Consider the following 13753-nt stretch of genomic DNA (forward strand, 5'->3'; position numbering starts at 1 on the left):
ATATAATTGGTAATAATGAACCCATGAAAAACAGTGGCTCAGGGAAAGAAACCAGAGAAGTCTTTTCATATTGAGAATTGCTTTAAGGAATCCAAAGGGTATTAGGAGAATAATACCAAAGGTATTAGGAGAATAATAGTCAAGGCAAGCGTAGGATGCAAACTCAGGGCATCTCCAGAACATTAGTTTCTGAATTCTCCTAGTAATTGTTGAGACTCTTTCAGCAAGTTGAAGCATACAGGAGCCCACAGGTGCCAGGACTTATAAGGCTTATCTGGCAGCTGTCATTATGGGCAAGAAGACTATGAGTCACAGTTCTTACTCTAGAAGAAATGTATGCCACAAGAGGAGAGTATGACAGCCCTCCAGAGGACATGGAAAAAAGGAGAGAACAGGAGGCTTCACTTTCTAGAAGTACAAAGGATTTCCATAATAAACTGATTGAGTTTTCCCCCTTCATCTAGGCCACAGTTCTCCTTTCTTTGTCTCTCACTGAACTATGAAAAGTTTCTCAAGTCTATGTGCTGTGTATTTTATAGCTCTTCCTCTCCTTTGTAGAGTGCTTCATGAATGTGCCCATACCTGTTACCGAGTGAATCTGCATTCATCTCTGAGGTTCCTTTTCCTTCTTTTTTACTTATCTGGCCCAGAAAAACAAATCCCCATTTTCTTGGTCATTCACAGTGTTTTAAAATGTTTACGGTCACCCCAATCTATCATCCCCTGTGTCTCTAGAAGGAAATAGATTAGGGTTCAAATCCTGGCTATGCTACCTGTGGCTCTGCACAGGTTCATTAATGACTTGGTTCCGTCATTTCCATGATGGACACTTCGTGGGGTGGTGATGAAGATACAGGAGACTTTCAGACAGAACATGCTTAGCTTGGGCCTGGTCCACTGCAGGACCTTAATGCGTGTTGGCTTTTCATAGCCCTCTGAACTCTGCAACTTACTTATCTTCAAATTTTATCTGCTTTATGACCACTCTTGTTCTTCCATTATCATTTTATCTCAACATTTTTGCTTAAAAATACATTTTCTACTAGTAGCTAATATTTTTTGCGCAAATACTTGGACTTGAACTCAAAGCCTCTCACTCTCCCTTGGCTTTTTAGCTCAAGGCACTGTACCACTTGAACTACAACTCACTTTCAGCATTTTGCTGGTTAATTGGAAATAAGAGTATCTTCAACTGTTCAACTTGATCCTTTATCTTGCCTTTGAGTAGTAGGATTACAGGCATAAGCCACTAGCACTCAGCTACTAACAGCTCAAATTTTAACTCTGTATTTATCATTATAAATCCCAGTGATAACAGATTATTAACATGTATTTGTGAATGAGTGGTGGATGATATGAGAAGTAATTTGCTCATAGGACCTGCTACCATATGGCTGGGAATGGTACAACATTCAAGTAAAAAACTCCAAAAATACTAAATTAGAATTCCTTTTGCCTCATGGCAATTTTATGCTCAGGAAAATTATTAGAATTATTAGGGAATGATAAGGGAAAAAACAAAGGAGGAGGTAACAATGCTCGATAGGAAATGTACTCATTACCCTACTCATGTAACTGTAACTCCTCTGTACAGTATTTTTACAGTAAAAACACATATTAAAAAGTTAAAAATTAAAAAAAATATATAAAAAAGAATTATTAGGGAATAATTGACACATTCTTCTTCATGCTGTAGAGTCAGTTTAGTAAAGGAAAATGTAGACCCCCTCCCATCCTGGTAAAAATCTGCCTCTAAAGGCATGGTCTATCAACAGCAATGAAAGATAATATCTACTTCCCAAGTTTGGGGAAAAGCTTATTAACAGGTCAGAATTATGTAATCAGTCTGAGTTAAAAAGCAATTACTTTGTTAACAATTACAAATTAATAATATGAAACTAAGCAAGGCAATAAGAAATGGTAAGTAATGTCTTGCTTAATGGATTGAGGATATTAAAATCCCTTCTGTCTTCTCTGGAGGCATGTTTAGAGAAGAACAATGAATCCTCTCATACAACAGTGCCCTACCAGCAGTCAAAGGAAGGATGTCAAGTTAGAATTAAGCAATGGATTTAACCAGTGATGAAAGCTCATTTCAGAGCATACTCAGGGCCAATAAGATTTACAGAAAATAAAACCACAGGAAATGTGATCAAGCTCCCCCAAACGCCCTAGAGAGTATAGAAGGTACAGAGAATAAAAAGGTGTGGCTTTTTGCCAGCCTTGAAGTTGGTGCTAGAACACATGCTAAAATGTTCAAACAAAGCTACAGTAGAATAAGGAAAGAGAGTTCCCCCCAAAATTATGTAACAGTGATTTTCATTTGGTTTGTTATGATGAGAAACACGTTATCAACAGAACCAAAAGGGCCCTCAAATTTAAAAATAGATGATTGTATTTCTGAATAGCTACTGCAAGGGCCCTCAGAGCAGCTGGACAAGTTTAAGATACTATGCTGCTAGAGGGCTTTAGGGTTACTAGAAAATATTTGGATGCATACTGGTCTGAGATAATAGTAAGCTTTCATGGGCTGCTTTTGTGGACAGAGAAGAGTTAGGGTCAAGACCTAGTGTGTTGAGGGTTCCACAGGATAAAAGTTAAGCCTAAGGTTGTAATAGAGAAGATGCCTTCCTTCCAATCATGGTTTGAGAAGAGAAGAGGACCTTGTTTGCAATATTCTACTGTGTTTTCAGCAGGGTTTATTCTTTCTGGAAAATATTTTTAAGCCATAATTGAGGCTCTCCATAGAAGTCAGTTTCAACTTAGTCACACTAAAATGTATCTTAGTCAATATGTTTGGATGGCTCTTCAAAAACAAAACAAAAACTAAGAAAACATAGCAGCCTTGACATCTTTAGCAGCTCAGGGAAACATCAATGCTTTTTGTTCTTATATAAGAATGATTGAAGTGTATCTCAATGTAGTTATAAAAAGTAAGATAAAATACAGAAGGGAGACATTGTAGCCGAAAGTTAGTAGCTCATGCCTGTAATCCTAGTTACTTAGGAGGTGGATAAATGGAGAGTGATAGTTCAAGGCCAGCTTAAGAAATCAGAGGGAAGGGATGGTAGGGGGAAAATAAAGGAAGAGGCAACAATGCTTGATAAGAAATGTACTCATTACCTTGCTCATGTGATTGTAAACCCTCTGTATGGTATTTTCACAATAAAAAACTTATTTAAAAAGAAAAAAAAACAAACATTCATAAGATCCCATCCCAACTAATCGCTCTGTGTGGTGGTACATCTCTCTAATGCTAGTTACTTAGCAGCCTGAGTCTTAGAAAGATCAGGTTTCCAGGACAGTATAGGCAAAAAATAAGTTCTTGAGACCTCATCTCAAAAGAAAAGCAGTGCATGGTGGTGTTCACCCTGGCTATGGTAGGATGTGTAAATAGGTGATACAGGCCTAGTCCATTCAGAGAAGAGAGCAAAAACCTATATTGAAAATAATCAGGGGTGGAGATGTGGTTCAAGTCAAGGGGGCATCTGGCTAGCAGATGCTAGTTCTGTGTTCATACTCCAGTAGTTAAAAAAAAACACAGAAAGAGATAAGTTTTGAAGGCATAGATGAGAACCTAGAAAAGTTATAATGATCCAGAAAGCAAATAGGTGAGTATCCAGTGCTGTACAGGTCTCTCAGGGGGTGAGAATCTTGGGCATCTTGGGCAGTGGTTTGAGTGAATTCTTGATGAATTAATGATGTCTGGCCAAATAGAAGGAGTTGAAATTTCTCTTCATCTGCTGTAGGTTTCAGGTACTCAGATAAGAGAGGATGGGCCCAAGGTATTTTAGAGATTCTTGCTAATGACCTTTGGTAAGAGAATATATTTTGGGGAACCACATCTTTTTTTATTTTATTTTTATTTTATTTATTTATTTTATAAAATCAAAAGGTGATTTTTTATTAGAACATTTTTTTACATGTAAGTCAGCATTCAGAATACCTTCTGCCTCCTCCAATTGGACCCATGAATTTAGTTCACTGAGTAGAAGACGGTCCCAGGCAGACCCACCTATCCTGTGATCTTAGAACAATCTGGTCTTTTATCTGGGTGGATTCTGAATGGCTGATGACTGGATGAAAGTAGATTGCATAGAACTCCCTTGCATGGTTTGGCCTCTCATTTCCCAACAGCAAGGTTACCTGTCTGGCTGATCAAGGGAAGCAAAGTTTGCTCAATCCCTGCGGCTCAGAGACCTGCCCTCATACATTATGTGGGAAGTAGCTAAACTGCCTTTATACAAGAATGCTGACAGACCCAGGCTGCTTTCTTGAATAATGTCTGGAGTTCCTTCTCCTCAGAGCCACATTCTGCTAGGGCAGGAGTAAAATCAGGAGAAAAGAGTGGGGGAATTGTGGGAAAAACTTAGCAGTCTGTTTTAAACATGCCAAGTTGATTTCTGCACACACTGTGGTGACAGTCAACTCTACTTTCTGAAGCGTCCTTTGGAAAGGAATGTCCGTGATGTCAAGTTGCTATTTTTGAGCCAGGTTGAGACTGATGACAACCATTTATTGAGCCCCAAAAAGAACTCGCCTTTAGCCAGAGACATTTTGCATATGCCAGAGAGATTGCCACACACACACATAATTACAGCAACTTTACTGTGACTTCTTTGTCTAACACGCTATGAATATAGCAAGTCCTATAATGGACTGAAGTCTAGCTGGAAAGCTTGAGCCATCACAAGCCTACCCCAAAATGCTTGGAAGGAAATGCAGATATAATAGATAAGTTTGAGTTTTACAGAATTAAAGGCTGTGTGTCCGCCCTTGCACACAGAAGACATTTTCTCCTTTAATTCATACTCTTTAGTAGCCAGTTAAAATACCAGGTGAAGCCAGGAGTCAAAACACATAAAACTACTTTGTGAGGGGAACTTTGAGGGGGGACTGCCTCAAAGAGCACTAGTAGGAAATACTGAGGCATTTGAGGCATGCAGAATAAGGATGGAGGAGATTGCCTCTTACCTGGGCTTCTTTTACTATGCCATTCTTCCTGCAGTTTCCACGTTGAGAGCCATTGCTCTGTTTCTTGTGATTGAGAACAGTCCCATTGCAAACAGCACCCCCTCCAGGATTAGCCATCTGTGGGAAGTGGATGGAGTGGTGAGTTTTTGAGGTGAGCTTTCCTTCAGATGTCTCTGGGAGCCCAACGTTTCAGTTTGTTAAGTAGCTGATGGGATGGGATTTAACACTTTGGGGCTGAGCCCTTAAAGGAATCCTACCCATCAGGCTTTTCCAGAAGAAGATCAACAGCCTATCTTTTCATCAGGCCTTTAAATCACCTTTATACTCCTCAACACCAGCCAGAATGTAGATTCCATGGCAACAAATCTGCTTCTAAACCTGGGAAGGAAATCTGGCATGCAAACTCCTCTCAGAGTGTGAAGAAAGAAAAAGAAGAGAGAGAGAGAGAAAAAAAAACCCACAACCCAGTGGCAAATTTTCAGGAGGCAGGCTGGGAGGTGGAGAGTCATTTAAAGACACACACACACACACACACACACACACACACACACACACACACACACACACACAGAGCGCAATCACGGAGATTTCTAAGTATTGTACAGCCAGTTTCAACTTATCCCCCTTTCCCTCCTTTTTAAAGGTAATTATATTCTTTTGGTTGTAAATTGATCTCAAAAGTCAAGATTTCTTTGTGCTCTGTAATAATATTCAGAAGTGATTGCCAGAGGCCAGAAAGAAAAAGAAATGAGAAGAATTATTGTTTAATGGATACAGAGCTTCAGTTAGAGCAGAAGAAAAAACAAGTTAAGACATTGATTTGTTACATAGCTATACTAATGTACCTTAGAGCCTCTGGACTGTACACTTAAGAGTTGTTAAATGGTCAATGTTTACCCTAATAAGAACTGATTAAAAATAATAATTTCACAATTAACATAGAAACATATGAAGCACAAACAATCATGTAAAATCAGTGATGGAACGAGAGGTTCTAATTTGTCAACAATTCTAGTGAGTTAGAAGTATGAAAGACAGAATATTGACTGATGATCATGAATGCTTTATTGTTTGTTACATGGCCTAAAAGGAGCCACTTAAACATTTTATGTCTTTAGGTCTGTGAAAGAAAATAAAATATTTTTGCTATAAAAAATATCTTGAGTGTCTATTGGGGTGAGAGGAAAGAATAACTTTCGCTTGGGATTATTCCTGACACAGGAGTTGGGAAGGAGATGGTCTGCCCTGTGTCCCAGTTGCCAGACACTTCTTGTTTATGCAATAATTTTTATTATCTATCTATCTATCTATCTATCTATCTATCTATCTATCTATCTATCTATCTATCTATCTATCTATCTATCTATCTATTATATGTATATTTGTCGGTTGTGGGGCTTGAACTCTGGACCTGGGTACTGTCCCTGAGCTCTTCGGTTCAAGACTAGCACTCTAACACTTGAGCCACAGCAGTACTTCTGGTTTTCTGGTAGTTAATTAGAGATGAGTTCCACAGACTTTTCTGCCTGGGCTGGCTTTGAACCATGATCCTCAGATCTTAGCCCCCTTAGTAGCTAGGATTACAAGCATGAGCCACTGGTGCCAGATTTTCTTTTCATTTGTTAAAAAAATTCATTTTAAATTATATTTTTATTATCTTTTTTTTTTGGTCATGGAGCTTGAAATCTGGGCCTGGGTTCTGTCCTTTAGCTCTTCAGCTCAAGGCTAGCACTCTACCACTTGAGCCACAGTGCCAATTCTGGTTTTCTGGTGGTTAATTGGAGATAGGAGTCTTATGTACTTTCCTGCCCCAGCTGGCTTTGAACCTTGATCCTCAGATCTCAGTTTTCTGAGTAGCTAGGATTACAGGCATGAGCCTTGGCTTCCAGCCTATTTTTATTATCTTTAAGGAGTAGTACAAAGACGTTACCATTCAATACTTCAGTTTATAAACACAATGCATCCTGATTGCTATGGCACCTTCTATCTAATTTTTATTTTTATTCTTTCAGTGTACCGATCATCATAGGTCTGTTTTGTTTTTCTTTTATTATAAGTAAACAGCACTGCACTACCAGATTTGTTGGGAAATGTCAATCATTTACAAGTTGTTGTGTCTTTCAAAACCCACCATGGTGGTTTTCCATTGTTGGGGCTCAGAAAATCATACTCTAAAGCTAAGAGCTTAGAAGGAAAGTTCCTCTCTTAACATTTCCTGCCCACTGTCTCCTGTTCCCTGTCTCCTCCTAAATAATAATCAAGAAAGCTAGTATTCTGGTTCCATTAAATGGGTTATAATGACTGAAACCTCTTTTCTTCGATGCAAGCCATTAAGCTTAAAAATATGGCCTATCTGTTCCATATTTTCTGCTTTGGGGATAACCATAAAGAAATTTTCTAACCTGTTTTGTCTGATAGTAGATCATAAGACCCTCTTTCAGAAGAGATTCTCCCATATCTGGGCCAAAAGATATTGTTCTGAGAGACTAGAAGAATCTAGACATGTCTTGCTGGGTTTCTCTACTCAATGTAAAATGGATTATCTATCCTGGGCTTTGGGTCATGTATCATGTAAAACTAAAGCTATGTTCAAATAAGTGTATATTTTTCTTTGATTTGTTGTGTGACTGTCTTTGAGTATAATGATCTCAATTTTGCCCCTCAGAAAAGACCACATACAAATACAAATACAACAAATCAATTCACAAAAATGAAAAGACTGAAGCAGTGCCTATTACCAGAACCTCATCTCTTGGTTCTACACTACCTTGGTTGGGGTTTGTTTCCAGAAGAGGTGATTATAATGCTTCTGTGGGCATGGAATCATGTAAGGAGATCCACTATTTCCCATTTCCAGAAGTGTTGGAGGGATAAGATCATAGTTCAAATGGTAGATAAGATTAATAATAAATAAATGTCCTGTCCCAATTGTGTTTCCTACTCAGATGTGTGTGTTTGCATGTGTGTATTTACCAGTGCTGGGGTTTCAACCCAGGGTGAAGATGCTGTCTCTTATTTTTTATTTTATTTTATTTTTTTAACAGCAGTCTGGTTCTCTACCCTCTAAGCCACAACTCCACTTCTGGGTTTTTTTGGTGTGTTTAAATAGAGATAAGAATCTCAAGGATTTTCCTGCCTGGATTGGTTTTGACTTGAGTGCTTCAGATGAGAGCCCCCACTAAGTAGCCATGATGATAGGTGTGAACCATCTGCATCCAACTCAGAATTTTTATGGTATCTCTTGCAACCTTTGTCACTAAAGCAGAATGATTCTTCTACCAGTCTCTTCCCTGGAAGTAAGTAGGATGTAGAGAGTTAAGCCTTTGTTGTCATATCTTCTAAGATGAACACAGGTGGAAAGATAAAAAAGTAGGACAGAGTACTGATAACGGTTGGCCTGACAGACTGCCACATGTGACCAAGAAAGATAAGTTGACAGATATTATATTATTTTGACTGTGCTCCATTGTCTTGTGCAAAGCTATTGTTATTTTTAATTAATTATTATTAGTAGTAGTGATTGTAGTAGAACCTTGAGCCCACTAAGCACTTCCTGTATCCCAGTCCCAAAAGCTAGTCATTGAATAAGAATCTTGAGATTAAATTGGGAAAATTAGATCTTTTCTTTTTTATTTTCCTCTTTCTCCTTTCCTTTTCTCTTTTGCATTTTCCTCGTTCCTTCAAACCTTCCTCTTTATCTTTTGTTTATTTTCTTCTTTAAAGGGGGCAAAATGCTTTGTAAAGAAAGCATCTCAAAATTCAGCTTCAGCTTGGCTATATTCTTTTGAATATTTTTATTATCTTTAAGTAGTGTACAAGGGAGCTACATTCAACAAAACAATTTATACATACAGTGCCTCTGGAACAATGTCACCCCCTTTAACAGGCTCACTCACCCCTCCCAACCCATCTTGTCCCTCACTTTTCTTCATTTTTAGGTTATGTATTGATTTTTTTTTTACCATTTAACAAAGCAATTCACGTATCCAGTGCATCTTGATGTGTGTAATCCCTTTAACACCTTAACCCTTCCTTTATTTTGTTCAGTTCTGTGGTATGTAAAATGTGTTCTTGCCTGCATTCTATAGTCCCTTTCCCTGTTCATTCTTCAAGCCCTCTTTCCTTGCCGCATCCCTTACAAATAACCACTTCCTAGTACTTATTTTGTTGGCCTTTTGAGTTTGACTTACTGAAGAATTAAAGTATTTGCATTTTCCATAAAGTCTATTCTACTTCAGGCAATTCATATATAACCACTTGCATACTTTATTTGTAGATTTCTCCCTACCACAAATCAGAGTAATCATGCAATGTGAATTTCTCTGGGTCTAGCTTACTTCCCTTTAATATAATTTTTTTCCAAGTCTTCCATTTCCTTATGAGTGGTACAATATCATTCTCTGATAGATGGGTAGAATTCCACTGTGTATATAATACCACATTTTTGGGATCCATTCATCCATGTAGTCTTGTTTGTGCCCTATTGGATAAATGCCCAGGAGTGGAATTTCTAGGTCGCAGAGTAGCTCTATCTTTAGTTTTTTTTTGGTCAGTAGTAGGGCCTGAATTCTGGGCCTGGGTGCTGTCCCTCAGCTCTTAAGCTCTTCAGCTCTTCAGCTCAAGGCTAGCACTCTATGACTTGAGCCATAGCGCACTTCCGTTTTTTTTTTTTTTCTGTTTATGTGGTATTGAGGAATCGAACCCAAGGTCTCATGCATGCAAGGCAAGCACTCTAGTGAGCCACCTTCCAGGCCCTATGTTCAATTTTTTGAGAAACCCCCATACCGCTTTCCAGAGTGGTTGAGCAAGCTTTCATTCCTACCAAAAATGTATTTGAGTTCCCCTCCCAGATTTCTGCTTTAGAGTCTCATGAACTTATTTTTTTTTTATGAATTATTCTCAAACCATGGTCCCTTAATCTCTGTCTCCTAAAAGTTCAGATTATAGGCTTGAGCCACTGTTCCAAGCTCAGTATATGTTCTTTATGTCTGGTTTCTTTACCCAATTGTTATGTTTGAGTAAAGAGTCATCTATGTTGTAGTATGTTGTGGTAACTTGTTTATTTTTACCTCTACATGGTATTCCACTACATACACATGCCACAGTTTATCAATCCTATCCTGTGTTGTTTCTAGTTCGGGGGTATTAAAATGATCACTAATAAAACTTTTTTAGCCTATCTTTTTTTGTCAACCATTTCTATCTATTTATATTGAGTTTGTACCTAGAACTAGAATTACCAGGAACTAACTTTGCATCTGTTCAACTTTGGAAGATATTGATGAATTATTTTCCAAGTGTCTGTACCAGTGGCTATACTAGTATCAAGGTATTAAGTTATTCCACATCATTTGTGTGGTCAGCTTATTAAAATTTTAACCTATCTGGTGACTATGTAGCAATATCTCATTAAGGTTTAAATAGTTATTGTTAGCTGTAAGATAGGCTTTATATCTGGTTAAATTTATAAATCTAAAATCCAATTTAGTGATTCTTTTTTTTCTAAAACCTAAGGCTCAAACTCCAACATCAAACTTCCAGATACCAAGTTGTTTAATTGTGATTTTTCTTATGAAGAGGGTTTGGGGAATTAAATCACTGTGGCAGAAGATGGAAACTTATTTCTTTCATATGCATAATTTCTCTCCTTCAGTGACAAGTGTGGCACATATGCATAGGCCAGGCTATTCTGAATGTTGGACAAGCATTCTGATCAACACCAGTGAGTCATGCCCCACAAACCTTTTTACCTTGTAAACCAGAATTTTTACTTTCTTTAGATTGGCTTGGAATGATTGGCTTCTTTTTTCTTTTTTTCACCTGGTCCTGAATTCGGGATTCATGATACATGACAAACAGAGATCGTTTGTTGTTGTTTGTATTTCCAAACTGAGTAAATGTGTTGAGTAGAGCTACAAGTAGCTAATTACATAATTTGTCGACTCAATACAAAATGAAAATTTAGACTCTGAGTTTAAAGAATAAACATTACTTGCACCCCCTGTATCTCTTGCCTGATCCTTCCCATTTCAACTTTCCACAGCTAGCCCTTCTGCTGGAGGTCTGACTGTTCAGATTTTCTTGACTGATTTTTAAAATTTTATATTAATAGAGCTCTTTACAATTATTTTTTTTAATTTACTTTTTTTTTCTCGGTTCCAGGACTTAAACTCAGTGACTGGGCACTGTCCCTGAGCTTCTTTGGCTCAAGGATAGCCCTCTATTACTTGAGTGATAGCACCACTTCTGGCCTTTTCTGTGTTTGTGATAATGAAGAATTGAACCCAGGGCTTCAAGCATGCTAGGCAATTCCCAGCCCAATTTTAATTTTTCGTTGTTGTTATAAAGGTGATGTACAGAAGGGTTTCAATTTCCCAAGTCAGGTAAAGAGTACATTTCTTTTTGGATAATGTCACTCTTTCCTTTGCCCTCTCCCGGGTTTTTCCTCCTGTCTCCACCCACGAGTTGTATAGTTCATTTTTTTCTTCATATGAGATGTTTATTTTTTAATTTAGTTTTAAAGGTGATGTACAGAGGGGTTACAGTTACATAAGTAAGGTAATGAGTACATATCTCTTCAGTTATCCCTTCCCTCATTTTCTCCCACTTCCCCCCCAACTTCCCTCCCCTCAAGTTGTAAAGCTCATTTCCAACATAGTGTCTTGTGAGTATCACTGATGCATTGGCTCACTCTTTGTCTTACTGTTTCTGTGATTTTCCTTCCCTTCCCCAAATCAGATAAACTTATATATAAGATAGAGGCTACCAAAATCAGAAACAGTGACCACAGGAAATAAACCAGGGGAAAAAAAGAAAGGAAAAAAAAGAAACAATTGCAAACAGTACACTTAAAAAATAGAAAAAAGAAAAGAAAACAAAACAAAAACCCTCTTGTCGTTTTTAACAGTGTCTGGTGAGTACCCTTTCTGCATTTGTTCACCCTTTAGGATTAACTTGTGTCTTCCTCTTTTCCTCAATATTGTGATTTATTGTTGCAGGCAAAAGTAATTTGTTTATTGTTGTTACTGGATAACATTCATTTTATAAAAAAAATTAAATTGCTACTACTAGTGTAGTAGTCACATCTGAGTACCATTTTCTCAGACATCACACACACACACACACACACACCCCACGTTATGATGGAATTATTCTTTTCTGAATAACGATGTTTGAAGGGATGATGAATGAGTTTGGAGTTGGAATAGAATGTAAGTTTCCCTATAACAACAGTGTTAAATTTCCAGAATATCCTGACACATTTAATCACATCATCTTCTCTTATTATCTTTATTCCATTCCATTCTGAGTGAACTCATGTACAAAATTTTAGCTGATGATATACCTAATCTATGTTTAACCTGTATTTCAAATTCTGGGAACACAATTTCCTTTCAGACCATTTCCTAGTTGGTTAGTTTCTAGTTTTTGCCCTGCTGGTGTGAGGACAATCAGAGAAACACATGTGTATGACATGTTATAGAAAAGAAAAAACCTGACAGAATTGGACTACAAGTCATTACTAATGACATCTAATGACTTCACTGACATCTTTCTTTGTCCTAAATGTAAGGATAAATTATCAAGCATTTTCTTCTCATGCTTTTAAAGTTTCTAGAACTGATTTTTACTGTTCTCAGATTTTTATATAATATAATTGATATATTGTATAATACATACAATTTATTATATAATTTATATGATAATTTTACATTATATATTGTATTATTCATATATATCATTCCATATCACATTCCATTTATCATTTAATTATAATTTCTTGACTTTTAGTATATTCAATTATCTAACTATCAATACTATATTTTTTGGTGCTAGTCCAGAGGTTTGAAATCAGGGCCTGACTGCTGCCCTTGAGCTTCTTTTGCTCATAGCTAGAGCTTGAGCTGGAGCTCTACTTTGGGCTTTTGGGGGTAGTTTATTGGATATCATAGTCTCACAGCCTTTCCTGTCTGGGTTGGCTTTGAACCTCAATTCTCATATTTCAGCCTCATAAATAGCTAGGATTACAGGCATCAGCTACCAGCCCCCTGGTTCAACCCTACTTTTATTCCTGAAGAAAATTCATGTTATTAGCCATTACTTCCCTTTTTCTGTCAATCTCTATTCACTTCTTACTGAGTCACCTCTACTTTGTCTTTATAGTTTAATTTGCTATGAACATTTCATAGAAATGAAATCATACTATAAATTATATTTTGTAAATGGCCTCTTCTATTTAGTATAATGTTTTGGGGACTTATCTACATTCATGTATAATGTTTTTGAAGGTCATCTTTCGGTATTTCACTTTTTCTGGCTAAATAATACTCTTCCTAACATATAGCATTTTGCTTTGTATATATATATGTATATATATTTGTATATATATATATATATTGCTTATCCATTTATGATAGACAAGTAGATTATTCTTGGCCAGTATAATAATGTCAAGTTTTTATGTAGAAATATAATTTTATTTTCTTGGGCACCATGGTATGGTATTCATATTTGGGGTTTTATGAATATATGGCTCCTGGATTCTAACTCCAATAGCTCATGCAATTTCCTAAGTGATTAGGATAATAAGATTATCTTGTCATAGGTTCTTAAAGCAGATTTAGAGGATTCAGAATGATCAGGGTGATTGTCAGTAATGTTCTACTGCTTCTAGCCTCAGAAATTATTTCAGAAAGCAAAATCTCTCCCTGATCTGCCTACCGTTTCTTTTCTGCTATTTCATCTCAGGCCATCATAAAATTTCAGACAATAAAATTTC

The 13753-nt window shown here is 37.1% G+C and overlaps 1 protein-coding gene across 1 annotated transcript in view; it reads right to left on the minus strand.

The window, feature by feature from the left end:
- The window catches only part of Sptlc3 (serine palmitoyltransferase, long chain base subunit 3), a 108146-nt gene extending 103055 nt beyond the window's left edge, over positions 1-5091 (minus strand). Inside the window, exon 1 of the mRNA XM_013010632.1 lies at positions 4975-5091. Coding sequence (XP_012866086.1) covers positions 4975-5091 — 117 coding nt within the window. The remainder of the gene's footprint in view (positions 1-4974) is intronic.
- Between the last annotated feature and the right edge of the window lie 8662 nt (positions 5092-13753).

Source organism: Dipodomys ordii, unplaced genomic scaffold, assembly GCF_000151885.1.
Source record: "Dipodomys ordii isolate 6190 unplaced genomic scaffold, Dord_2.0 Scaffold13, whole genome shotgun sequence".
NCBI classification, from domain to species: Eukaryota; Metazoa; Chordata; class Mammalia; order Rodentia; family Heteromyidae; genus Dipodomys; species Dipodomys ordii.